The 27,040-nt window shown below is 50.7% G+C and overlaps 1 protein-coding gene and 1 non-coding gene across 2 annotated transcripts; both read right to left on the bottom strand.

Moving 5' to 3' along the window:
* Positions 1 to 6,094: 6,094 nt before the first annotated feature.
* Positions 6,095 to 9,558, bottom strand: LOC103216351 (uncharacterized). The gene is made up of 2 exons (XR_012094030.1): positions 9,037 to 9,558; positions 6,095 to 7,048 (listed from the first exon to the last, which is right to left on the bottom strand). It is a non-coding gene; the product is annotated as an uncharacterized protein (transcript).
* Positions 9,559 to 10,504: 946 nt separating this feature from the next.
* On the bottom strand, positions 10,505 to 11,260 carry MARVELD1 (MARVEL domain containing 1). Its single transcript, XM_073019234.1, has one exon. The coding sequence runs from the start codon at positions 11,136 to 11,138 to the stop codon at positions 10,617 to 10,619; it is 522 nt and encodes a 173-aa protein (XP_072875335.1). The 5' UTR covers positions 11,139 to 11,260; the 3' UTR covers positions 10,505 to 10,616.
* Between the last annotated feature and the right edge of the window lie 15,780 nt (positions 11,261 to 27,040).

Raw genomic sequence — 27,040 nt, 5'->3', positions numbered from 1 at the left:
AGTCATGCTAACTGCCTGGGAGACACAAAAGGAGATAGAACAGAGTACAGGACAAGATTGCAAGAGGCAGAGGCTTTAGTATCCAGAGTTCAGAGTCAGGTCAGGTGTTCACACCTCTGGCACAGGGTCACAATAGGGAGGAGGGGCTGGGAGGCACTCTGATATACCCTTCTCACATCCTGCACACAGAGGGACGGTCTTCGGGGAATGGGAGAGTGACCTCAGCACAGCAAGCTGTTTATATCTAAAGGTAACTAGGTAACTTCATTATAACCTGGGAAGAGAGAAGTGACATAATTCAGATTTGTAATAACTTTTTAAAAATATATACAGGGTCTTGCTCTGTCGCCCAGGCTGTGCACTGGTGCACTCATAGCTAACTACAGCCTCGACCTCCTGGGCTCAATCCTCTCACTTCAGCCACCCATGTAGCTGGGACTACTGCTGCGTGTCACCATGCCCAGCTAATTTTTTTTATTTTGTATAGAGATGGAGTCTTGCTGTGTTGCTCAGGCTGGTCTCGAAATCCTGAGCTCAAGCAATCCCCCTGCCTTGGCCTCCTCAAGTGTTGGGATTACAGGTGTGAGCCACCATGCCCCACCTAGTGTTTTTTTGTTTTTTTTTGTTTGTTTGTTTGTTTTGTTTTGAGACAGAGTCTCGCTCTGTCGCCCAGACTGGAGTGCAGTGGCATGATCTCATCTCACTGCAACCTCTGGCTCCCGGGTTCAAGCAATTCTCCTGCCTCAGCCTCCTGAGTAGCTAGGATTACAGATGCCCACCACCATACCCAGCCAATTGTGTGTGTGTGTGTGTGTGTGTGTGTGTGTGTGTGTGTGTATGTGTAGTAGAGACGGGTTTCACCATGTTGGCCAGGCTGGTGTCGAATTCCTGACCTCAAGTGATCCACCTGCCTCAGCCTCCCAAAGTGCTGGGATTACAGGCGTGAGGCACCACGCCCAGCCTCCTGGCCTGTTCTTTTGTCTTTCTTTCCTGCATTAGCTCAAGATGTAAATATTTCAAAACTCGGATGAAGTTTGGATGAAGTATTTGGATGGCTGGGAAAAAGCCTGTCTGCTGGGAAATCCTTGAAGCAGCATGGTGGCATGGTGGCACAGTGGCACAGACCTGAGTTTGAATCTTGTTTCAGTCACTACATAGTCAGGTGCCAGGGCACATCATCCTACTCCTGTGAGCCTGTTTCCACGACTCTTCAATGGGTGTATTTGCTACTTCGTGGGAATGAGAGGATAAGAGATGTTATATAAGGCACCCATTATGTTCTTGGCTCATGGTAGGTCCTTCCTAAAGCTAGTTCCCTTTCTCCCTCTTCCCAGCCTTGACTCAGAAGTGCTTCACAACTACGTGTCAGGGCGCTCCCTTCAGGCGTCCTGGAGATGGCAGCAAGGAGAACTTGCCTCCAGCTGGAGGGACAGGCAAGTATGAAGCCTGGAGGGTCAGCCTCTGGCCTCCAGCAGCTTCCTGTCCCCATGCGTGCTGGGGAAGGAATGGCACAGCCTTGGTGCCTACCAGATCCCAAGGTGCCAGGTGCGGCGGCTCATTCCTGTAATCCCAGCACTTTGGGAGGCCGAGCTGGGTGACCACCTGAGGCCAGGAGTTCAAGACCAGCCTGGCCAACAGGGTAAAACCCCATCTCTACTAAAAATTCAAAAATTAGCTGGGCGTGGTGGCACGTGCCTATAATCCCAGCTACTCCGGAGGTTGAGGCAGGAAAATCGCTTGAACCCAGGAGGCAGATGTTGCAATGAGCCAAGATTGTGCCACTGCACTCCAGCCTGGGAGACAGAGTGAGACTTGGTCTCAAAACAAAACAAAACAAAACAAAGGAATGAGGCCATGAGTCTATGGATTAGGGAGGGCAGAAGGGCCTTAAGATTAGAAACCAGTCAGGAATTTCCACAGGCTGTTGAGGCTGGCCTGGGTGGGTCCCATAGACCTCCTGCCGGGCATGTCCAAGTGCTCTTCTTGGGTTCTGACCACCTCCCCAGCATACTTTGCCCCACGGGGCCCAGAAAGTCTCAGGCCCTCCTCATTTCTTTCCAGCTGCCCCCACTAACCCTAGTCCCTGGGGCTGCTGTCCCCAAGACTGGCTGTGGAGTGGGATGCAGCCACTCCAGGGCTTCTCCCATCCTTGCTACTCTTGGCAGGATAGGAGTTAAAAACGGCACAGGCCTGGGGAACCACTTTCCCCTACTATCGGTTTCCTCGTCGCTAGAAAAAGACCCACCTCCTTTTATGGGTTTTATTAAGATCTCTATAGGGAACAGTCAAGGGACTAACAAAGTTAACCAGTGTAAGAAAGTTATAAAGGCTCCAGAAAGCCCATAGAATTCTTGCAGTCCCTGACTACTGTTTCTATGGACATACAGAGTTAGAACTATATTATTGTTACATTTAAAAAAGCAAGTTGTACAAGAGTCTGTGTGTGTGTGCGCACGCGTGCACATCCATAAATGTTTGATTAGTTATAAAAACTAGAGCGGTCCGGCGAGGTTGCTCATGCCTGTAATCCCAACACTTTGGGAGGCCGATGTCGGCGGATTGTTTGAGTCTAGGACTTCAAGACCAGCCTAGGCAACAGGGTACAACCCTGTCTCTACTAAAATAAATAAAATTAAAATTTGCTGGGTGTGGTGGCGTGTGTCTGTAGTCCCAGCCACTTGGAAGGCTGAGGTGGGAGGATCACCTGAGTCCAGGAGGTCAAGGCTACAGTAAGTCGTGATCACACCACTGCATTCCAACCTGCACAACTGAGGAAAATCTTGTCTCAAAAAGAAAAAAGAGGTAGGAGAGTTAATAGTTAACAATAATTTTGGTGGATGGACCACCTGAGATCAGGAGCTCGAGACCAGCCTGGCCAACATATTGAAACCCTGTCTCTACTAAAAATACAAAAATTAGCTGGTTGTGGTGGCACACACCTGTAATCTCGGCTACTCGGGAGGCTGAGGCACTAGAATCACCTGAACCTGGGAGACGGAGGTTGCAGTGAACCAAGATCATGCCACTGTACTCCAGCCTAGGCGACAGAGTAAGACTCTGTCTCAAAACAAAACAAAACAAAACAACAAAACACAATGATTTTTCTCTAGTGTATGAGATTAGGATGGTCAAGGCCGGGCATGGTAGCTCATGCCTGTAATCCCAGCACTTTGGGAGGCCAAGGCAGGCGGATCATAAGGTCAGGAGTTTGAGACCAGCCTGGTTAATGCAGTGAAACCCCGTCTCTACTAAAAATACAAAAAATTATCCGGGCGTGGTGGCAGGCGCCTGTAGTCCCAGCTACTCAGGAGGCTGAGGCAGGAGAATGGCATGAACCCAGGAGGCGGAGCTTGCAGTGGGCCAAGATTGCGCCACTGCACTCCAGCCTGGGCGACAGGGTGAGACTCCATGTCAAAAAAAAAAAAAAAAAAAAAGGAGATTAGGATGGTCAAATGACTTCTTTTTACTTTTTTCTTTTTTTTTTTTTTGACACTGAGTTTCACTCTGTTACCCAGGCTGGAGTACAGTGGCATGATCTCAGCTCACTGCAACCTCTGCCTCCCGGGTTCAAACAATTCTCCTGCCACAGCCTCCCGAGTAGCTGGGGACTATAGGCACATGCCCCCATGCCCAACTAATTTTTGTATTTTTTGGTGGAGGCAGGGTTTCACCATGTTGCTCAGGCTGGTCTCGAACTCCTGAACTCAAGTGATCCACCCACCTCGGCCTCCCAGAGCGTGAGCCACCACGCCCAGCCTCTTTTTACTTTTTGTCTTTTTTGTTATTGTTTTGAGGGTCTCACTCTGTTGCCCAGGTGGGAGTGCAGTGGCACAATCATGGCTCACTACAGCCTCAACCTCCCAGTCTCAAGAGATCCTCCCACATCAGCCTCCTGAATAGCTGCGACCACAGGCACACGCCACCATGCCCAGCTGATTTTTTTCATATTTTTTGTAGAGACAGGGTTTGCCACGTTGCCCAGGCTGGTCTCAAACTCCTGAGCTTAAGTGATCTGCCCACCTCAGTCTCCCAAACTGTTGGGAATTACAGGCATGAGCCACTGCACCTGGCCCAGCTTCTCTTTTTACTTTTTACACATCTATACTGCTTACATTTTTTGATGGTATATATTGGTATTATATTTTTATGGGTATATATTGCTATTTTATTTTACAAATAACTATTGTGACCAAACACGAAACACGTAAATAAATCATGCTAACCAAACTTTTCTGTCTCATATTCCTGCTTTTTCCTTTGATCACTGAAAATATTCATTTATTCTCGCTTTTTACCGCTGACCACCCCACCTCCATCCCTAGAAAAGCAGGAAAAGTAATAGACATAAACCCTGAGGTTTCCCACTCAAAGGAGCTCATTATGTCTGAGAAGCAGTGTCTTACTTCAAAGTGCACTAAGCAGGAAATGCCAGATTAGGCCATTCCTAAACACCTGGTCTCCTAGAAGGAAAACTAAACTCCCCATAAGCTTTAGAGCCTGCCAAAGGACCACAGTGCTTAAAGAAACCTCTGCCTTCTAGTCCCTGCCCTGTCGCTAGCCAGCTGTGTGACCATGAACAAGGCCTTTCCATTCTCTGGGCTCCATTTCCTCTATTGAATGGGGTAGGAGATGTGGGGGGCAACAATGCCAACCTATAAGACTACTGGGAAGGGACTGGGTGCCGTAGCTCACACCTGCAATTATAGCACTTTGGGAGACTGCGGCGGGTGGATCATGTGAGATCAGGAATTTGAGACCAGCCTGACTAACATAGTGAAACCCTGTCTGTACTAAAAGTACAAAAATTGGTGGGACGTGGTGGTGCACACCTGTAGTCCCAGCTACTTGGAAAGCAAAGGCAGAATTGCTTGAACCTGGGAGATACAGGTTGCAGTGAACTGAGAACATGCCATTGCATTACAGCTTGAGTGACAGAGCGAGACTCCATCTCAAAAAAACAAAAGACTACAGGGAAGATCAAATAGGGTAATGCAGGGAGAAGCACATTTTAAACCGCAAAACGCTCCACCACTAAAATAGAGTAGAGCAGGGGCTTACCAGCCTTTGTGGAAAGCAGAGCCACTTTTTACTTTGCCTGAAATTCACAGACAGGAGAGGGAAGAGGGGAGTAAGGGAGGGGCCTTGGCAGCTGATGGTGTTTTCCTCCACCCACTGTCCAGTCACAAACCAAATTATGAAGACAGCGTGTGTGCCTGTGTGTATGTTTGTGTGCACAAGGACTGGAATGGTTCTTTGGAAAAGAGTGGGTGTGGTGCACACATGTGGCATCAGATCCCAGCCTGGAGCTGTTCCAGGTGAGTTTTGAAATCTTCCTGTTTCCTGGCTGCAGATGTCACGCCCAGAGCACAGGGAGGAGGAGTGTTCCAGGTGAGTTTTGAAAAATACTGTTTCCTGGCTGCAGATTTCACGCCCGGGGCACAGGGAGGAGGAGCCTGGGAGGAAGCCTTTTAACTCTGCCCTCACATCCTTTCCAGGGCATCCGTCAGTAGCCAGCAGCTGGCTGGGCAAAGATCTGAGGGGAATCGGGGGAAAGGCAGGTGGGGTGTGGTCCAGGCGGCAACACCAGAGCAGGCCACAGTGGTATGCAGGGAAAAAAACAGGGCCTGGGCTACAGGAGACCCCAGTTCTGCCCCTCATCAGCTGTGTAGCATTAGGCAGGTTGCCACCATGCCCTGGACTTCGTTTCCCCTTCTGTAAAACGATAGGGTTGGACTAGGACAGGACACTCTAGCTCCACAACCACGGTCTTTCTGCGCCCAGAATGAGAGGCAGTGGAGCTCCGTAACAGAGGGCCCATTGAGAGCAGGGACAAAAGCCTCTGGAATTTCCTCCAGCCTCCATCAGGAACACAGGCAGTTTTCTTCCCTCTGGTTTCTGTCCTCAGGCAACCCCTGGTCCAGGCTCCTAATTGCACTGGACATCTGTGAACTCACTCTCTTTCCTTCCTAGAAGGAAAGAGGAAGCCAGAGAGGCAGAAAAGAGGCCAGCAGCAGGGCGTGAGGCACAATGAGACAGAATGGGAGGACCTCACACGGAGGGATGCTGCAGAAGACCAGGACGGAAGACACACACGCCAAGAGCAAACAACCAGACTTTATCCAGAAAAGCATATTTGTAATCACCACTAAACAATGAGGCACATCGGTCCCCCCTCCCCAACCACCCTCACTCTTCCCAAATCCACTCTCCCTTTTGGCTTTTATAGAACACTGCAGAAATCCTTTCCTGGGTCTGCAAATGGCTCTAGACTGGGATGGGAGCTGCCCAGAGTGGTCTTGGGCTAGACTGAGTCCTGGTACCCAGAGAGAGAGGCCTATGCAACTGCCTCCAGTATCCAAAAGTTCTGGGGGCAGGTCGGGTGGCCACCCCTATGGCATAGGGCCTTGAGGGAGGGTGAATGTGGGCAGTCTTACGCGTCCTTCTCATACCTGGCAAACAGAGGGAGCACAAGCCGCTGGAAGCCAAGCGGGAAGGCACATCTAGAAGAGCACTGAGCTCTGGAATGCTACAGGCACGTGTGGATGGATGAGGCTCCATGGCGGCCAAGGAGATATCTGCTCCTGAGTAAGGTCACCTGACCACAGACAGCACCAGGGGCTGGGGGCTAAGAAGGAGATCTTGAGAAGGATGGACCTGAGCTAAAGATGTAACTTAGATGGTGATCTGAAAAATGAAAAAAAGAATAAAGGCTGGAACTCAAACCCATTGTTTAGGGTACAGGAGTACACAGCTAAGTTCCAGGTGTCCAGAATCTTGTGTCCAAATCATAGCACAAGGAGAACAGGAATTCTCTTGAGTTAAGGCAGAATCAATCTTCACCCATGTGGGCTCTTCCATTGAATGGTGTGGAAAGGAAGCTGCTGGGCAGAGGTCATTCCTCTCCCCATCTCCCCCTACTGCCAGTGAAGACTCTGAAAGTTTCTGCAGGCCCAGGCCAGAATGGTGTTGCCAGCCCAGGGCAGCGGGCCCTGAAAGTGGTTGGTGTGACCAGCTCTGGGAATCTCCATGGCCTCAGCAACATGGAAACCTGCAACAGGAGAGCCAAAGTCAATGGGCTTCCAAGGCACCCCAAGTGTCTCACCCCAGGTTCTCACTGCACCAGCACTTGGGGCTGAGGGAACGTTACCCTTCCTGGAGCTTGGCAGTGGGACCTGGCCTAACTGAGACATTGAAGGAGTTGGGGGACTTTGGGATCAGTGTTCTAGAATTTCCCAGAGAAAAAAACAACAAAAACAACCACAATTTGGCCAGGTGCAGTGGCTCACACCTGTAATCTGAGCACTTTGGAAGGCTGAGGTGGGTGGATCACTTGAGGTCAGGAGTTCAAAACCAGCCTAGCCAACATGGTGAAACTCTGTCTCTACTAAAAATACAAAAATTAGCTGGGTGTGTTGGCCCGCGCCTGTAGTCCCAGCTACTTGGGAGGCTGAGGCAGGAGAATGGCCTGAACCCGGGAGGCGAAGGTTGCAGTGAGCTGAGATCACACCATTGGACTCCAGCCTAGGTGACAGCGAGACTCCGTCTCACACACACACACACACACACACACAACAAACAAACAAAAAACCCCACGATTTTACTGGGTACAGAGTTTCAGTTTTACAAGATGAGAAAAGTTCTGAAGATAGATGGTGGTGGTGATGGTGATGGCTGCATAACAATATGAATGTTCTTTTTGAGACAGGGTCTCGCTGTCACCCAGGATGGAGTACAGTGGCACCAACACGGCTCACCGCAGCCTTGACCTCTTGGGCTCAAACGATCCCCACCCTCAGCCTCCTAAGCAGCTGGAATCACAGGCACACACCACCACACTCAGCTAATTTTTAAAAACTTGTTGTAGAAACAGGATCTTGCTATGTTGCCAAGGCTAGTCTCAAGCCTCGGCGTCCCCAAAGTGCTGGGATTACAGACATGAGCCACTGTGCCTAGCTGTGAATGTTCTTAATGCCACTGAACTATACACTTAAAAATTGTTAAGATGGTAAATTTTAAGTATATTTTACCACAATTTAAAAAACAGCTACATTAACATGTACATTACATGTTAATTAAAAACCAGATACATTAACATGTATCTAACATGTATTGATACCCTACTATGTAGAGTATAGCTTGGTCATGAAGAGGCCAGGCTGCCAGGGTTCAAATCCTACCTCTACCACTTATTAGCTGGGAGACCTTGGGCAAGGTATTTAACCTCTCTGGGACTCATTTTCCTCATTCGGAATATGGGAATGACATTAGAACCCACCTCAATAGGGTTATTGAGAGAATCAATGGACACCTGTAAAATGCTTTGAGATGTGCCAGCCACATAGCAGAGCTACACAGGTGCTCTGACAGCAACATATCTAGAATTACATTCATGCTTCACACACCCTAAAACTACACCTTTGCAACCGCCACAGAGAAATCTAACACCTGTGCACCTAAACTTTAAAAACAAGCTCACGAAAACACAGGGCCTCCCCTCTTCTAGTTTCTAATCCAGAGAAGGTTGAGCCTTTTCAAACAGCAGGGCCAGGCACAGTGGCTCACACCTGTAATCTTAACACTCTGGGAGGCTGAGACAGGAGGATCTCTTGAGCCCAGGAGTTCGAGACCAGCATACAAAACATAATGGGGCCCTGTCTCTACAAAAATTTACAAATTAGCCAGGCTTGGTGTCACGTGCCTGTAGTCCCAGCTACCTGGGAGGCTGAGGTGAGAGGATCGCTTGAGTCTGGGAGGTCTGCAGTGAGCCACAATCACACCACTGCACTCCAGTGTGGGTGACACAATAAGACTGCCTCAAAAACAAAACAAAAAAGAAAGAAAAAATAAAACAGCAGACCATTGAAGGATTTTAGCGAAAAGATTGAATCTTCACAACTCCATAGATACTGTGGTTATTACTGTCACCTCTCCAACTTGCTCTGAATAAAAACCCTTTAACTTTTGGAAAAGGAGTAGGCTCTGTGCTTTTTATTCAAATGCCCATGACCCCTTCCAGAAAACCAAGAAGCGTCTTACCTTACAGGCCCAGCCAGCAGGTCACCCCAGCGTCAGAGAGTGGTTCTTCTCTTTGGTAAGGGGGACCCACCCTGCCAGCTGCTTCAGGTCAGTGCCGGGATCTCTTGCAGGTGACTTTCCTTTAGACTGGGAAAACCATCTGAACAACTTTGGCTTCATTTCTCCAACAATGTAAAGGAATGTTCATATTTCCCAGTTCGGGTCTCTGGCTAGGGGCAGCAATCTCCTTCCTCCATGGGGTGGGTCCCCTCCCTCTGCTAAAGAAATTCCCTGGGGAAGAAAGAGAAGGCGCTCCCCAAATCTTCAAACAGAACACAGCCAATGGGTTGGGCCCTTAGGCATGAATGAGAACCCGGACAGCACAGGGATGCTTGGAACCTCAAGGTAGGAATACTGCTCCAGGCCCAGGAGCAGTTAATAAACTAAATTATTTCTGTAACAGCGGGACTTCTGAGAGTCTTTGATAAGCTAATGAGCATCTCCAGGAAAGGGAGACAGCACCGCTGACAAACCCACTTGGCCTTGAAACCCTGTTTTCGGAGAGGCGGCTCCTGAGCCAGGGGTCCTGACTCACCCACCCTTTTAATGCAAACAGCGCTGGACTGCAAGTCTGGGTTCTAATCTTACTCTGACTGTTCCCAAGAGCAGGCTCTGGGTCCCCATCTGTAAGAAGGGGTGGGGTTCACCTTAACATTCCGCCATGGTCGTGGGACTCCTAATGCAAACAGATGGGGGGGATGGGGATGAGGGGGGCGGCAGAAGCCTGTGAGGAAGGCTGGGAAGAAACTTGTGTCACAGAGAGGCCAGGACAGTTAGCGTGTGTTCGGGACTGGCCTGCAAAAACCTGAAGGACAAAGGCGGAGTAGGCAGAGGCACGAGGAGACTCCACAAGTGTAAGTGTACAGCCCACCGGCTCCTCCTATCCGTCCCCACCTCGGCGGATGGGCCCCACCCCAGGACAACCAAGCACCGAGAGACAGACTGGGAAGGGCTTCGCAGGATGCCCGCACAACCCCCAGCTAAAACCAAACTCTTCTCTCATCCTGCGACCAGCCAAGGCCTGTCCTCAGCTCCGCCCGCGGCCCAGCGCCTGCGTTTTACAGCACCGGAGGCTGGGAGAGGGGCCGGGGAAGGGGGTGCTCTTCCGACCGCGGGGAGGGAGGGAAGGGGGCAGGCGGAAGCCTGGTTCCAATTTGGGAGCCTCCTCCGGATCTACGCGGCGCCCGTCCACGTCTTAGTCTCAGCAGGGAAGGGAAAAGGAACCGCGAGGTTTCGCCTCGGGGCGGCTGGTCTGCGAGTGTGCATCCGCCCCTCGGATCGCAGCCTGCGCTGGTCCCGGGAGACTGCGCGTCCGGCGCGGCTGTCGGGATTCTGGGCAGTGGCTGGGATTCTGGGCGGCGGCGGCGGCGCTGCCGTCGGGCGGGAGCTGCACGTCAGGGTCCCTGGGCGCGGGCGACAGTGGAAACAGGGAGAGGGTGCCAGGGCGCACCCGCGCGGGGCGGCGGCGGGGGGAGGGACTGGGGGCGCTGGTCTCCGGGGGTCCCCCGCCCCGATCAGAGCCGCGGCTGGCGCAGGCGGCCTCACGCCACCTCCTGCTTGCCCTGGCAGCGACGCCCGCAGCCGTAGAGCGCCGAGAGCAGGTAGAGGCCGTGGCAGACGCCGCCGCAGACGGCGGCCGCCAGGAAGGCGTGGTAGGCGCAGGGCAGCGGGTAATCCTTGAGGTTGCAGTAGCTGTGGCGCTGCATCTGGTCACTCATGATGCCGGTCGCGGCGCCGTAGAGCGCGGCCGCCAGCACATCGTGCGCCACGTTGACCACGAGCCAGCGCGAGCCCAGCACGGGGACCAGCTCGTGCTTGCCCAGCAGCGTGAGGAAGTAGAGGCCCAGGGTAAGCAGCCAGAAGAGCACCGACACGAAGAGCGCGAAGTGCACGGGGCCCTGGTACTTGCTGGTGGCGATAGTGATCCAGAAGGCGGCGCCGGCCAGCAGCTGCAGCAGCCGCAACACGCCTAGCGGGCTGCGCAGGAAGGGCCGCTGCAGGCGCACCGCGCCGCGGGCCGCACGCGCCTGGGGCGGCGGCTGGCGCGGGGGCGGCGGGAGCATGGCCCCCGGGCGCGGTGGCGGCGGCGGCGGCGCCCCGAGCAGCGGAATGGCGGCGCCTTGCTCGCTGGGGCAGCCCGGCCCAGGTGCCCGCTGCGCCCGCCGCGGCCTCCTCGCCTTGCTCCCCTCTTAGTCCTCTCTTCCTCCTCTCCTTTCCCCACCCTTCCTCTTCTCTCTCCTCCCCTCGACCTTCCTTGCCTTCTCTCTCCCGCTCTCCACCCTTCCCACCCGCCCCTTTCCCTTCCCCTTCCCCTTCCCCTCCGCGGTCTCCTCCCCCGCGCGCTCCTCCCGGCTTCCTGCCATCTCTCTTGTCGTCTCGCTCACCACCCTGGCGCCCCCCTTTCCCATCCGCGCCAGTCCCCCAGCTCGGATTCCTTCGTCCTCGGGCCAGGGCAGGGCGCACCTCCCACCCCCACGCGGGCCTTCCGCCCTCCCCGCCCGTGCGCTGCTGCGCCAAGTTTGCCACATCTGGGGCCGCCCCTACCCGCGCTGCCTCCTCCTTTCCCCTTTCTCCAGCCATAGCGCCCACCCCGGGCCTCTGGGCTCTTCCTGGGCGCGGAAGGAGAGCAGTGCTGGTTTTGAACTGACAAACTGACATCCACTGTCACCTGGACGTCGGCAGTCTCTTGCCAGGGCCCGCCTCGTCCTGTCCAAAGCTGTCCAAGTTCCCCGTGTCGGAGTAAGAGTCCATCACCCACCAGAGGCACCGCCACCCGTCCCACTGGACACAAGTTTATCGTCCACACCCTCTTTCATCCAACCCTTCCTTACCATCCTCCCGTCTTGCCCAGATTCAAAATACGCTATCTAACATGGCCGGGACACAAACCCAGGGCCAAGAGGAAGCAAAGCCCAGGGGCTTAACTAGTAGGCCTAACTGCTTGGTGATGGAGGCTAATGATGCTTTACATTATTGTTATTCCATGCAACCGCTTTACCTGCGTTCTCATTTAACCCTCGAAACAACCACAGATACACGCAACTCTGCTCATTTTACTGAGGAGGAATGAAAACCAGGAAGCTGGTAACTACCGCGAGTAGTTCTTCTCTTCTTCATGCACCTTTGTGCCCATGGCATGTTTCTTTTTTTTTTTTTTTGGTGGGGGGGGAGTGGGATAGAGTCCTGTTCTGTCACCCAGGTTGGAGGGCAGTGGAGCAATCTCTGCTCACTGCAACCTCCGCCTCCCAGGCTCAAGTGATTCTCCTGCCTCCCTCTCCCAAGTAGCTGGGACTACAGTCGCAAGTACCTCCACACCCGGCTAATTTTTGTATGTTTTTTGGTAGAGACAGGGCTTTGCCATGTTGGCCAGGCTGGTCTCGAGCTCCTGACCTCAAGTGATCTGTCCCCCTTGGCTCCCAAAGTGCTGGGATTGCAGGCATGAACCAGCAAGCCAGGTCATGACATCTTTCTAAAAGACAGACCTAGTTATTCATTACATTGCTTCCCCTACTGAGACAGCACAGAAGCTGTCTCTTCTGTGTGGCCTGTTTCACAGTTTGTCCCCAACCAATTTCCAGCTTCCTGGCTTGCCACTTCCTTCCCTTTCCCATGCTGTTACCTGGCATACCAACCCCACCAATCCTTTCCAGTTTCCCAAGTAAGCTCAGAATGCCCTGCATTCCCAGACCCCACTTGACAGCAAAACTCCTATTTATCCTTCAAGGCCCAGTTTAAATGCTACTTCCTTTTGGTCCAGCCTCTGAGGCTGCTCTTCTAGGCCCCCAGTTGGACCATCCCTCTGCAGCAGTGTTGAGTCGGCTACATCATAACTATTGGATATCATGTCTTATCCATCTTTGCCTGTGCCTGGCATGTAGGAGACCCTCAGTAAAATATGTGGAACAGATGACTGAGTGGCTGCAGGGGCAGCAGTGGAACTGAGGGGGCCCCTCTTACCCTGGGGACTGTGCGTGCCTCAGACCTACAGCTGACCCCACGCCGCAGAGCTAGTCTTCATCTCCCAGTCATAAGATGAGTCCTCTGGCCTTTGGCCTGGCTGAGCAAGTCCTCTTCCAGCAGACTGGCTCCCCTTGGGAGAGAAAAGCTATGTGGCTTCTCAGCGGGTAATGCCTCTCACTGCCAACTCAGCCCACTTGAAGAAGGCACTGAATGCATTTAAAAAAAGAGAGAGAGATCTTGCCATCTTGCCCAGGCTGATTTCAAACTCCTGGGCTCAAATGATCCTCCCTCCTCAGCCTCCTAAAGTGTTGGGATTATAGGCATGAGCCACTGCACCTGGCCTAAATGCATATATATACACACACACACACACACACACACACACACACACATTTGAGATGGAGTCTCAGTCTGTCACCCAGGCTGGAGTGCAGTGGCAGGATCTCAGCTCACTGCAGCCTCTGCCTCCCAGGTTCAAGTGATTCTCCTGCCTCAGCCTCCCAGGTTCAAGTGATTCTTCTACCTCAGCTTCCTGCCTAGCTGGGGCTACAGGCATGTGCCATCATACCTGGCTAATTTTTGTGTTTTTAGTACAGACGGGGTTTTGCCGTGTTGGCCAGGCCGGTCTCAAACTCCTGACCTCAAGTGATCTGCCTGCCTCGGCCTCCCAAAGTGCTGGGATTACAGGCTTGAATGCATATTTTAAATGAACAAATGGTGATGTATGACACCTCTGTCCGTGTGTGACAGCATGGTGTAGAGACTCTGGGTGCAGGCCCTGGAGTCAGACTGCCAGGCTATGCATCACTGCTTCACTACTCCTTAGTGCTGGAACCTGTGGGGAGGGTAGGCTTGAGCTCTTTGTGCCTCAGTTTCCTCATCTCTAAAATCCTGTTACCAGCAAGTAGATATTGAGCACCTATTACATGCTGGGCACTGTTTTAGGGGCCAGGGATTCATAATATAAATGTGATTTTTTTTTTTTTTTGAGACGGAGCCTCACTCTGTCACCAAGGCTGGAGTGCAGTGGCGCGATCTCAGCTCAGTGTAAGCTCTTCCTCCTGGGTTCAGGCCATTTTCCTGCCTCAGCATCCCGAGGCGCCCGCCACCACACCCGGCTAATTTTTTGTATTTTCCGTAGAGACGGGGTTTCACCGTGTTAGCCAGGATGATCTCGATCTCCTGACCTCATGATCCGCCCACCTCAGCCTCCCAAAGTGCTGGGATTACAGGCGTGAGCCGCCGTGCCCGACCAATATACATGTGATTTTTATTAATTGAATGCTTACTGTATTCTAGGCACTATGATGAGCACTTTATATTCGTTGTTTAACTTGATCCTTACACCAACGCTATAAAATGATTGTTATTCGCTCTGATTTGCTGATGGAGAAACTGGGGCTTACAGGGTTCAAGAAGCTGACCATGGCTGGGCGTGGTGGCTAACCCCTGTAATCCCAGCACTTTGGGAGGCCAAGGTGGGTGGATCATGAGGTCAGGAGTTTGAGACCAGCCTGGCCAACATGGTGAAACCCCATCTCTGCTAAAGATTCAAAAATTAGCCCAGCCTGGTGGCATGCGCCTATACCCAGCTACTCAGGAGGCTGAGGCAGGAGAATCGCTTGAACTAGGGAGTCAGAGGTTGCAGTGAGCCAAGATAGCACCATTGCACTCCAGCCTGGTGACAGAGCAAGACTCCATCTCAAAAAAAAAAAAAAAAAAAAGCAGCAGCTGACCATGTTCACAGGAAGGTGGCGACAGCTCAAACACCAGCCAAGGGGAGCTGACTCCATACCACATTTAAAGTGCATTTATATCATTTCCACATTTTATTCTTGACTACACTCACAGGGACCCGGAAAGGTTAAGTGACTTGCCCAAAGAAACCCAACTTGTAAGTGTCATTGTCATGACTCTAACCTAGGTCTTCAGATCTCAGTTTCAGGGCTTTCCCGTCAGCATCCTTTAGCATCCCTCTGTGCCCTGGGGGGTCATCTTCAGTGCCCTCCATATGCCAGTCTTGAGTAGGGCGTAGACTCAGATGGGCAGCTGGGTGCTGAATCTGGGTGCTGGGCTGTTGACAGGGGATTAATGTGAGTGGAGGACCTAAGTTAACAAACTTTAAGAGAGAGAGAACATAATCCTTCCTTTCTAAAAAAGGCATTGGGAGATTTGAGGGTCAGGGCGCCACCTGGTGAGCATAAACTTCCAGCCTCTGGAGTCACATCATCCCTTACAAGGAAGCAAGCGCCTGCAGCGGCTTTGGGGCGATATTTTTAGCCTCTGGTATCCTGGAATGTTTTCACATTCCACGGGGCGGTCCAGCGGACTCTCTGGAAAAAGCATAACATGCAGGAAAATTCTGATTCTGCCCAACTCAGCGAATATGGTCTAGGCACCTGCTAGCTGCAGACAATCTGGATATGGAAAGCAGGAATGAAAAGGACCAACTTCTGCCCTCAAAGCATTTGCACTCTGCTGGTAGGGGAGGGACCATTGTGGACACAAAAGAGAGGTGTAGATGAGGGTTCTAAGGAAATACAAAAGGGAAAGAGAGAGTATGTGAGGGGAGGGCTGGGGAATCTTTCAGCACAAGGTGTCATTGGAGGCCCGATGGAACCAGCAGAGGTAGGAGACCAGAGTTGCTGGGAGTGGCACCCCGCCATGGGTCCAGAGCATGGCTGGATGTTATCGCTGGGCATGCCACAGATGCAAGGCCATGGTTGCTCTTTCCCCTGCCATTCTTCAGGGTCGTGTCTGCAGCCAGCAACCTTAAGAGATAAGGGAACATCTCCCAAGAAATGGTGATGGTGGCCAGGCGTGGTGGCTCATTCCTGTAATCCCAGCACTTTGGGAGGCTGGGGCAGGCGTATCATCTGAAGTCAGGGGTTTGAGACCAGCCTGGCCAACATGGTGAAACCCCGTCTCTACTAAAATTTCAAAAATTAGCCTGGCGTGGTAGCACACGCCTGTAGTCCCAGCCACTCAGGAAGCTGAGGCGTGAGAATCGCTTGAACCCAGGAGACGGAGGTTGCAGTGAGTCAAGATCGCGCCACCACACTCCAACCGGGGCAACAGAGCGAGACTCTGCCTAAAAAAAAAATAACAACAACAAATGGGGTGGTGGCAACAGTGGCAACAGTGGTGGGTTCCCCAAGTTCAGTGCTTCTCAGCTGTGTCACAAACACTGCCGGTGTAATGTCCACCTGCACCCCTCTGTTGTTGTTCCTGTGAGAGTTGAGGACAAGGGGAACAGACATAACTAGGATGCTCAGGCTGCTTTATCTGTGTCTGAGGAATCCTGTGTCTTCTACCAGCATATAAGAAACAACACCAGGCTAGCTTATTGGTGGAGTAAAATCCCAGCCCCTGACAGGCGTTCTAGGCAGAAGGAACAGTGTGAGCAAAAGCAGTGCCTACACTGTTAAGGGAACAGGGTAGTGCTTCTTGGTTGATTAGCTAAGTCTCAGTGCAATGACTTTCAATTGGCCAGAAAGGAAGGCTAGAAACTTGTAACGAGAAGAAATGTGTGGCCCATGCTGTGACCCCGTGATCAGCACTTACGGTTCACAGTCAGATCCTGTTCTGTCTCCAGGCTACTGTAAAAGTACTGCATATATAGACTCAGCTCACATTTTTTAAACATCTATTATGTACCAGGCCCTGGGCTGACACCGGACACAAATCAGCTAATGGCAGAGGCAAAATGCAAAGCAAGAAAGCAGATGGGTGGCAGGACCTGCAGAATCCTGCCTTGAGTCTTATGATTAAATTACTAGATAAACATTCCCTGAGCAGCTACTGTGTACCTGGCAGTATGTTATCATTAGATGCCTGAGCTGGAAGAGGCCTTAAGGATCATTTGCTTCAAGCTTCTCATTTTACAGAGGGAGGAACTGAGGCCCAGAGAGGGGAAGCGACTTGCCCCAGGTCACACTGCTGGCTAATGATGGGAGTGTCAGGTTTAGGCCTCCTGACACACAATATGGTGTGTTACTACAATACCCTGTGACACCATCAGGATGGCACCCAAACAGGAAACTCCCTGGAGCTGTAGGGCGGGGGGCTCTGTTCAGGAACACCGTGGAGCCAGGCGCAGGACACGTACTCACATCTCTGGGCCAAGAGGCTCACTCCTCCTGGCCTGTTCCCAGGATGGCTCTCACCAGGCTGTCGGAACAGAGGCTACTGGGGTAGTCAGTGAGGTCCCCTCTAGGGGTCACTTCTGGGAGGTGCTGGCTGGGACTCTGGGTGGCTCTTGAGCTTGTTGATCCAGCCCCCAGGGAGTACCTGGGCCTTTGCCTGAGCCGTGAGGCAGCCTGGACTCTGGACAGTTGTTTGCAGCAGCAGGCGTCAGGGGCCACGGTCCGGACCTGATCTGACCTTCACGATCCAGACCTGGTGAAGGCATTTGACTCTGGCAGAACTCAGCCCTCACCCCTCAGGGAACACCGGCCAGGACCAGACCCCAAACCACCCAGACTGATTTTTGTGTGAAGCCACCCAGGACACTGGCTGGCAAGGCTGGAACCCTCAGGCTAAGTAATTGTGGGCAACTCTGGTAGGTGCTCCTGAGGCCATGCCATTAAGAGGCTGCCCATGAGGTGCTGAAGGTGCCCTTGCTGGGACCCACGATGGGGATGTGCACACCCCCGAAGACCACACTCTGGGCGAAAGTGGGGCCGCATCTGAGTGTTTGGACGCCCTGAGCCAGGACGGACTGGATAATCAGCACTGCTCTGACAGTCCCACTTTGGGTAGAAGTAGGGCTGGCTCAACGGTAATAACTGACATTTGCAGAGCACCTACTGTGTTCCAGGCACTACACCAGGTGCTCTCTGCATTTGTCTCATTTACTTCCCACAATAGCCCTGTGAAGTAGGAGCTGTTAAAACCATCCTCATTTTAGGCCAAGGGCAGTGGCTCACACCTGTAATCCCAGCACTTTGGGAGGTCGAGGCAGGTGGATCGCCTGAGGTCAGGAGTTCGAGACCAGCCTGGCCAACATGGTAAAACCCCATCTCTACTAGAAATACAAAAAGTAGCTGGGTGTCATGGCATGCGCCTGTAGTACCAGCTACTCGGGAGGCTGAAACAGGAGAACTGCTTGAACCCGAGAGGCGGAAGTTGCAGGGAGCTGAGATCGCGCCACTGCACTCCAACCTGGGCGACAGAGTGTGACTCCATCTCCAAACAAACAAACAAAAACAAAACAAACAAAAAAATCCTCACCTTAAAATGAGGAACCTGAGCCCAAGACATAGGGAGGTTATGTGGCTCATCCAGTGTCACACAGCTAGTAGAGACAGAAATTCCAAATTGGAGCTTTTAACCACTGCATTTATCTGAGGCTTCAGCCTTGGTCTAGGAGGAGACAAAACATCAGAGGACTGCCCCTGAATGGCAGGAAAGAGAATGGTCCCGATTTTGTGGGGAGGGTCAGGAGGTAGAGGGCTGGGCAAGAGGCCCCAAGAGTGAGTGGGGCCAGGCAAGAGACCATGAGAGTGGGTGTGGTTGCTACAGTCCCTGAGATCTGCACTTGGGAGCCTGATTCTGTTTGCTATTTCCATGTCTCCCCCTGCTATGCTAGGGAGCCCCTGGAATGGGGGATTTGCCCCCTAACTCCCTATCCTATCCACAGCAGAAGCTTTTTTTGTTTTGTTTTTGTTTTATTTGAGACAGAGTCTCGCTCTGTCACCCAGACTGGAGTGTAATGGTGTGATCCTGGTTCACTGCAACCTCCACCTCCTAGGTTCAAGTGATTCTCCTGCCTCAGACTCCTGAGTAGCTGGGATTACAGGCGCCTGCCACCATGCCCGGCTCATTTTTGTATTTTTAGTAGAGATGGAGTTTCACCATGTTGGCCAGGCTGGTCTCAAACTCCTGACCTCAGATGATCCACCCACCTCGACCTCCCAAAGTGCTGGGTTTACAGGCGTGAGCCACTGAGCCCGGCAGCAGGAGCTTTAATGTAAGAGGATGGCCCCCGAGGGCTGGGCTGGAGTTGGATGATGCTCTGTGCTGAGTGTTTATCTGCATCACCTCCTTACCCCACACGACAGCCTATAAACTGACTGGTTTGTAGTCTATTCAGGCCTTCAACTGATTAGATGAGCCCCACCCACATGGGGAGGGCAATTGGCTTTCAGTCTACCAAAGTATATGTTAATCTCGTCCACAAACACCCTCACTGAAACACCCAGAATCATGTTTGAGCAAATATCTGGGCATCCTATGGTCCAGGCAAGTTGACACATAAAATTAACTACCACAAGCAGATATGCAGAGACGAGACATAGTGAGAGACAGAAAACAGCTGCCTGTGACTTGCTCCAGGTCATTCAGCTGGACTTCACATCTGTGAACACACTTTAGGTTTACAGTACCTTTCTCCCCACTTCTTGGGCAAACTTAAACAGATTTCTGTGCCTTACATTGACTCTGTAGTTAAGCAAGGAGGGTCTGCAGCCAAAATGCCAGAATCTGAATCCTGGTTCCATGCGGGTAGGTTTTAAAAAAATAGCTGGAAATTCTGTGACTCTCCTCCCGTCAAGATGTTGGGTCTATGTCCACTTCTCTTGAATCTGGGCAGGCATATGACTCAGTTGTAACTAACGGCAGTAACAACACTATATCTCTTCTAGGTCATGTCAAAAAAGGCAATGCAACCTTGGCATGGTGGCTCACGTCTATAATCCCAGCACTTTGGGAGGCCAAGGTAGACAGATCGCCCTGACTAGGCTGGAGTTCGAGACCAGCCGGGGCAACATGGCAAAACCCTATCTCTACCAAAAATACAAAAAAAACAAAAAACAAAAAATTTACCTGGGTGTGGTGGCATGAGCCTGTAGTCCCAGCTACTTGGGAGGCTGAGGTAGGAGGATCGCTTGAGCTTGCGAGGCAGCGGTTGCAGTGAGCCAAGATCACACCACTGCACACCAGCCTGGGTGACAGAGTGAGACACTGTCTCAAAAAAAAAAAAAAAAAAAGGGCAATGAATGCAGCTTCTGCCCTCTTTGCCAAAATAAAAATTCACTTGAAGCCTTGAGCCACTATGGAAGAAGTCTGGCTATTCTGAGGCCACCATGCTTCTGGTCACATTGAGAAGCCACCGAAGCACTCCAGTCAACAGTTCTAGTCTTCAGGGTTCCTCAGGCTAGGCACCAAAGGGGTAAGAAATGGTTATTCCAGCCCCTCCAGCTATCAAGTCAACCTCAGCATTCAAGGCTTCCCAGCTGGAGTCCTGACACTGTGGAGCAAAAGCAAGCTCCTCCTGCTGTGCTCTGGCTGAATTCCTGTGTAGTGATCATGGTTTGGGTTTGCTGTTGTTGTTGTTGTTGTTGTTTGGTGTTTTTCTGTATTTTATAATGCATTTACTTTACTTTCTGTAATTTCAGATGTATTTTTGATACCTTGGGCCCTGGCATACCAGTGGAGGGACTGCCTCCTCCAGAGCCAGCTAATTTCTTTTTTTCTTCATCTTTCTTTTTCTTTTCTTTTCTTTTTTTTTTTTTTTTTAGAGAGACAGGGTCTTGTTCTGTCACTCATGCCGGCGTGCTGTGGTGCAAACACGGCTCACTGCATCCTCTAACTCCTGGGCTCAAGAGACCTTCCTGCCTCACTCTCCCAAGTAGCTGGGACTACAAGTGTGCACCACCATGCCTGGCTAAGTTTTTATTTTTGTTTTTTTGTAGAGTTGAGGTCCCACCATATTGCCCAAGCTGGTCTTGAACTCCCGCTCTCAAGCAATCCTATCCCCTCAGCCTCCCAAAGTGCTGGGATTACAGGCATGAGCCACCGTGTCCAGCCTAATTTTTGTATTTTTAGTAGAGATGGGGTTTCACCATGTTGGCCAAGCTGGTTTCAAACTCTTGACCTCAGGCAATCCGCCCACCTTGGCCTCCCAAAGTGCTGGGATAGTTGGTGTGAGTCACCGCACCTGGCCCGTATTTGTGGATGAACTGCAACCTAACTTATTAGGTACACAAGATTGAAAATGTAATTTATGAGTATACACCTGTAACAATCACTGAGTCTTGGCCAATCCGGCAGCCATACTTCAACCACTCCTACACTGCTGAGTGTTCAAACTGTCTTCAAATAAGGCAAATGCGAACCTGTAACCAATCCAGCTGTTTCTGTACCTCACTACTGATATTTGTATGTCATTTTACTTTTTTTTTGAGACGGAGTCTCGCTCTATCGCCCAGGCTGGAGGGCAGTGTTGCGATCTCAGCTCACTGCAACCTCCGCCTCCCAGGTTCAAGCGATTCTCCTGCCTCAGCTTCCCAAGTAGCTTGGATTATAGGCATGTGCCACCACGCCCAGCTAATTTTGTATTTTTAGTAGAGATGGAGTTTCACCCTGTTGGTTAGGCTGGTCTCAAACTCCTGACCTCAGGTGATCTGCCCACCTTGGCCTCCCAAAGTGCTGGGATTACAGGCCTGAGCCACCACACCCAGCCATCAATATTGTTTTCTAAAAGAGCTTTGACACCCAGCCAGGTCATTGGTTCCCAGGGTATCCTTGGATTATAAGACAAAACTTGCTGTCTTGAGGTTCTTCATACTTCTTCCTACTCGTTTTGTCATCACCCACTATATCAGAGTCCAGTCTCCACACAGTCATTTAGACAGGCGAAGTTTGATATAAAGACTCATTCACTGTAACAAGGAGTTGGAGTAGTGAGGGATTGGCTCATAAGACAAGGAGAATGCTAAAGAATAAGGAATAGAAGATATAAGGGGCAGCTCCTAGGACCTAGGGCTGAGATAGACACCCAAAAAAGAGCTCCTTCCCCACCCTTCCTCCAGGGCTGAAATCCAGACCTCATTGGAGAGGATGGGGCTGTGGCTCACTGGAGGGCAAAGAAGTCATTGTGGTGCTGCACTGGTGGAACTTGCTAGAAATCTGCCATTTAGGCATGCTGGGGAAGTTGCTCACAGGGAGGTACTGCATCTCAAATCCTGCTGCAAAGCCACCCAAAGAGGTGCCAAGGGAAGCTCCTAACCATAGTGTGTTGCTGACCGCCATGTGCTGTAGGACCTAGGCACTGAAGAAGCTGCTCACACCATAGGAGCCCATGCTGCAGCAGCCTGGGCTGGAGAACCAAATGTGCTCCAGGGGCCAGGCCATAGAGGAACCTCAAACGTTTCAAGAGGCCAGACATGGTGGTACACGCCTGTAATCCCAGCACACAATTAGCTGAGCATGTTGGCGCACGCCTGTAGTCCCAGCTACTTGGGAAGCTGAAGTGGGAGGATCCCTTGAGCCCAGGAGTTTGAGGTTGCAGTGAGCCATGATCACACCACTGCACCCCAGCCTGGGCGCCAGAGTGAAACCCTGTCTCAAAAACAAACAAAGCAACCCAAAAAACCCACAGGAGCCTAATGAGAGGCACACACAGGAACCAAGGAGAGAAACCCCTAAACCCTTGCCTCCTACAGTGTCTGCTAGCTCCCTCTACTAACAAAGCTGAGCACTGTGTTAGCTGGAAAAGAAAAAGTATTTACCAGGCTCCTCTCCAGGATCATGGAGTTGTACAACAGAAGGTGCATTTGTTGCTGGAGGCAACAAGTTGATAATTGGCACAGTGGATCAACACTCAGCTTCCATATCCACTCCTATGTACATTTGAATTTCCATGCAATAATGAAACAACTCCATATTTCCACCTAAAGAAGACCAACTGTCTTTCTTATAAATGAAGAAGTTCTCATCCTCTCTCCAAAATGAGAAGACACACAGTCCCAACAATCATTGCATCACTGGCTCTACTAAATACTTATCAAATGCGGTCATGGTCTCTATTATTTTTTACCTAAAGACTAAATTGTAACATTAGCTTGCATGCAGCAATTTATATAGGAAATAAAAATGGAGAGAAAGAGAAACAAAAAAGTTAGTGCTGTGATTGGAATGCTTGTGTCCACCCAAATTATTATGTTGACATCGTAACCCCACAAGGTGATGGTATTAAGAGGTAGAGACTTTTGTGAGGTGATTATGTCATGAGGGCAGAACCCTCATTGATGGAATAACTGTCCTTATAAAAGAGGCCCCAGACAGATGTCTTGCCCTTCCACTATGCGAGGACACAGCAAGAAGGTGCAATCTACGAATTAGGAAAAAGGCCCTTACCAGGCAATGAATCTGACGGTGCCTTGATTTTGGACTTCCAACCTCTAGAATAGTAAGAAATAAATTTATGTTGTTTAGAGGCTAGAAGCTGCTTGCTGGCTGGGCATAGTGGCTCAGGCCTGTAATCCCAGTACTTTGGAAGGCCAAGGTGGAAGGATCGCTTGAGGCCAGGAGGTTGAGACCAGCCTGGGCAATAGAACAAGATCTCGTCTCTATACCCCACCCACTCCCATAAAAAAAAAAAAAAAAAGCAGCAGCAGCAGCAGTAGCAGCAGCAGCAGCAGCTACCTAGTCTATGAGATTTTGTTATAGCAGTCCCTGAACAGACTGAGGCAGCATGTAAAAAAGTCCCACATATACATAACAAACAGAAAGAAAATATGCAAAACTACTACTATAGTCCAGGTGGCTGGTCACAAGACCAGGCTAATAATCGGTCACAAGGCCGTAATTCATATCTATGCCTTCCTTCTTTCATTACTCATTCCGTATTTCCCCTAATTTTAGCCAGAACCACGGATGAGTGAATTTTTTTACGTGTTGAAGTAACCCAGTTTTGTTTCTTTTTCTTTTCTTTTTTTTTCTTTTTTTTTTTTTTTTGAGACGGAGTCTTGCTCTGTCACTCAGGCTGGAGTGCAGTGGTGAGATCTTGGCTCACTGCAGCCTCCACCTCTCGGGTTCAAGCGATTCTGCTGCCTCAGCCTCCCAAGTAGGACTACATGCACATGCCATCATGTCTGGCTAATTTTTGTATTTTTAGTAGAGGTGGGATTCCACCATGTTGGCCAGCCTGGTCTTGAACTCCTGAACTCAAGTAATCCACCCACCTCGGCCTCCCAAAGTGCTGGGATTACAGGCATGAGTCACCGCACCCGGTCTAAAGTTTCATTTCTGAAGGGCCTGAGATGTCAATCTTCCTACCTTCTTTTGGCTACTAGTTTTCCATTGACCTTTACTACCGGGCATGGAGGTACCACTTGGTACACCCTGAGGATCCTCTGGTTTCCAGACATAGTCCTCCTATTCACATGTGGCAGACAGACTGTAAGGTAGTTCCCCACTATGTCTGCTTTCTGGTATTTACGTTTTTTGGTTTTTGTTTGTTTTTTTGTTTGACATGGAGTTTTGCTCTGTCGCCCAGATTGGAGTGTAGTGGTGAGATCTTGGCTCACTGCAACCTCCACCTCCTGGATTCAAGCTAATCTCCTGCCTCAGCCTCTCAAGTAGCTGGGATTACAGGCACATGCCACCACACCTGGCTAATTTTTTGTAGTTTTAGTAGAGATGGGGTTTCACCATGTTTGCCAGGCTGGTCTTGAACTCCTGACCTCAAGTGATCCACCCGCCATGGCCTCCCAAAGTGCTGGGATTACAGGCATGAGTCACAACCCCTGGCCTGGTATTCACACTTTTATGTGTTCCCCACACCTTGAATAGGAACAGGACCTGAGATTAACTGCTAACCAGAAGGAGCCTAGGCCATGACAAAGTTGATAGCACTCCCATGGTTATGTTATGTGATGTCCCATGGTTGTGTTATGCTAGTCTACGAGTCTGTCTTGTTTGTAGACTTGCTCTAGAGACTCTCCTTGCTGGCTTGATGAAGTAAGTGGCCATTGGCAAAAGCCCATGCGGCAAAGAACTGTAGAACCCCCCGGAGAACTGTGAGCAGCCTCCAGCTAGCAAGAAATCATGGCCAGGCACGATGACTCACACCTGTAATCCCAGCACTTTGGGACGCCAAGGCTGGCGGATCACCTGAGGTTAGGAGCTCGAGAACAGACTGACCAACATGGAGAAACCCCATCTCTACTAAAAATACAAAATTAGCCAGGTGTGGTGGTACATGCCTGTAATCCCAGTTACTTGGGAGGCTGAGGCAGGTGAATTGCTTGAACTTGGGAGGTGGAGGTTGCCGTGAGCAACCATTGCACCCAGCCTGGGCAACAGGAACAAAACTCCATCTCAAAAAGAGGAGAGGCGAGGCGGGGCGGGGCGGGGTGGGGCGAATGGAATGAATTCTGCCAACACTTTGAGCTTGGAAGAGGCTTCTTCCCCTGCCAGGCCTCCAGGCTCCAAGGTGCAGCCTTGGCCAACACCTTGATTGCAGCCTGTGAGTCTTCAGCAAACAACCCAGCTGAGCCCTACCAACTTTCCTGACCCACAGAAACTGTGGGTCAATAAATGGGTGTTGTTTTAAGCCACTGTGTTTGCGGCAATTTGTTACACAGTAGTAGAAAACTCACCTGGTGCAGTAGCTCACACCTGTAAATCCCAGCACTTTGGGAGGCCAAGGTGGAGGCTAAGGTCAGGAGTTTGAGACCAGCCTGGCCAACATGGTGAAACCTTGTCTCTACTAAAAATACAAAAATTAGCTGGGCGTGGTGGCGGGCTGAGGTAGGAGAATCACTTGAACTTGGGGGGCGGAGTTTGCAGTGAGCTGAGATCACGCCACTGCACTCCAGCCTGGGTGACAAACTGAGACTCTATCTCAGAAAAAGAAAAAAAGAAAACTAATATACCTCACTACGTAGTAGCAACCCAATTTCCCCTGACCATCTGGATCAATCACTTCATCCAGTAGAATAATCTGTTTTCTGCTTGTTGACTCAGTAGCACAGACCACCAAAATGGACAGTCTCATCTTCCAATACAATGGAACTTTGTTATGGCACTTGGGTGAAACATCTGCCCCACATCTCCCACCTTGTAGAATAAGACTCCCAAATCTGCAAGGGTCAAGGTTGTTAAGATAGGAATAAAAAATTCTGGGCTGGGAGTGGTGGCTCATGCTTGTAATCCCAGCACTTTGGGAGGCCGAGGTGGGTGGATCACCTGAGGTCAGGAGTTCAAGACCAGCATGGCCAACATGGTGAAACCCCATCTCTACTAAAAATACAAAAATTAGCCAGGCATGGTGGTGCGCACCTGTAATCCCAGCTACTCGGGAGGCTGGGGCATGAGAATCGCTTAAACCTGGGAGGCAGAGGTTGTAGTGGGCTGAGATTGTGCCACTGAACTCCAGCCTGAGCAACAGACTGAGACTCTGTCTCAAAAAAAAAAAAATTCTGCTAGTGGGTTACTGGGGATAGTAGTAAGTGGATCCACTACCACTTCTACCCTTAATTCCTTGATTCATGAGTTCTAGCTATGGAAGAGATAGCATCAAATGATTCAAAGTATATATTGCATGTTGTAAGACTGAATTCATCCTTTCTGTGTCTTGTCTCCTGAACAGCACTGTAACTGACTCTTCAGTAAGTCATTCCACCTTTCCTTTGTTTTTGTTTGTTTGTTTGTTGTTGTTGTTTGAGATGGAGTTTTGCTCTTGTTACCCAGGCTAGAGTGCAATGGTGTGATCTCACCACAATCTGCACCTCCCGGGTTCAAGCAATTCTTCTGCTTCAGCCTCCTGAGTAGCTGGGATTACAGGCATGCGCCACCATGCCCAACTAATTTTGTATTTTTAGTAGAGACGGGGTTTCTACATGTTAGTCAGGCTGGTCTCAAACTCCTGACCTCAGGTGATCCCCCTGGCTCAGCCTCCCAAAGTGCTGGGATTACAGGCGTGAGCCACTGTGCTGGGCCCTCCATTCCACCTTTTAACTAGCCTGGCCATTTTCAGGTGATGAAGTAGGTGGTAAAACTAGTTAATTGGATGACGATGGACCCATTGCTGGTTATCTGACCAGAAGTATTGTTATGGGGAGGGAAGGAAGCCCATGATGGTAAATAAGGCATTCTGTGAGTCCATCGGTTCTGTTCCTGGCAGAAGCATAATGGGCAAGGAAGGCAAATCTATATTCAGAATATGTGTCTATTGCAGTGAGGACAAATCTCAGCCCTTCCATGATGAAAAAGATGC

The sequence above is a fragment of the Chlorocebus sabaeus genome, chromosome 9 (genome assembly GCF_047675955.1).
Source record: "Chlorocebus sabaeus isolate Y175 chromosome 9, mChlSab1.0.hap1, whole genome shotgun sequence".
Classification (NCBI taxonomy): Eukaryota; Metazoa; Chordata; class Mammalia; order Primates; family Cercopithecidae; genus Chlorocebus; species Chlorocebus sabaeus.
Note: the sequence above shows the minus strand (reverse complement) of the source record. Positions and strands in the feature narration are given on the sequence as shown.

Bases quoted from the DNA above. Each gene is read 5' to 3' on its own strand.
- MARVELD1 (XM_073019234.1), bottom strand. From the start codon at position 11,138: ATGCTCCCGCCGCCCCCGCGCCAGCCGCCGCCCCAGGCGCGTGCGGCC.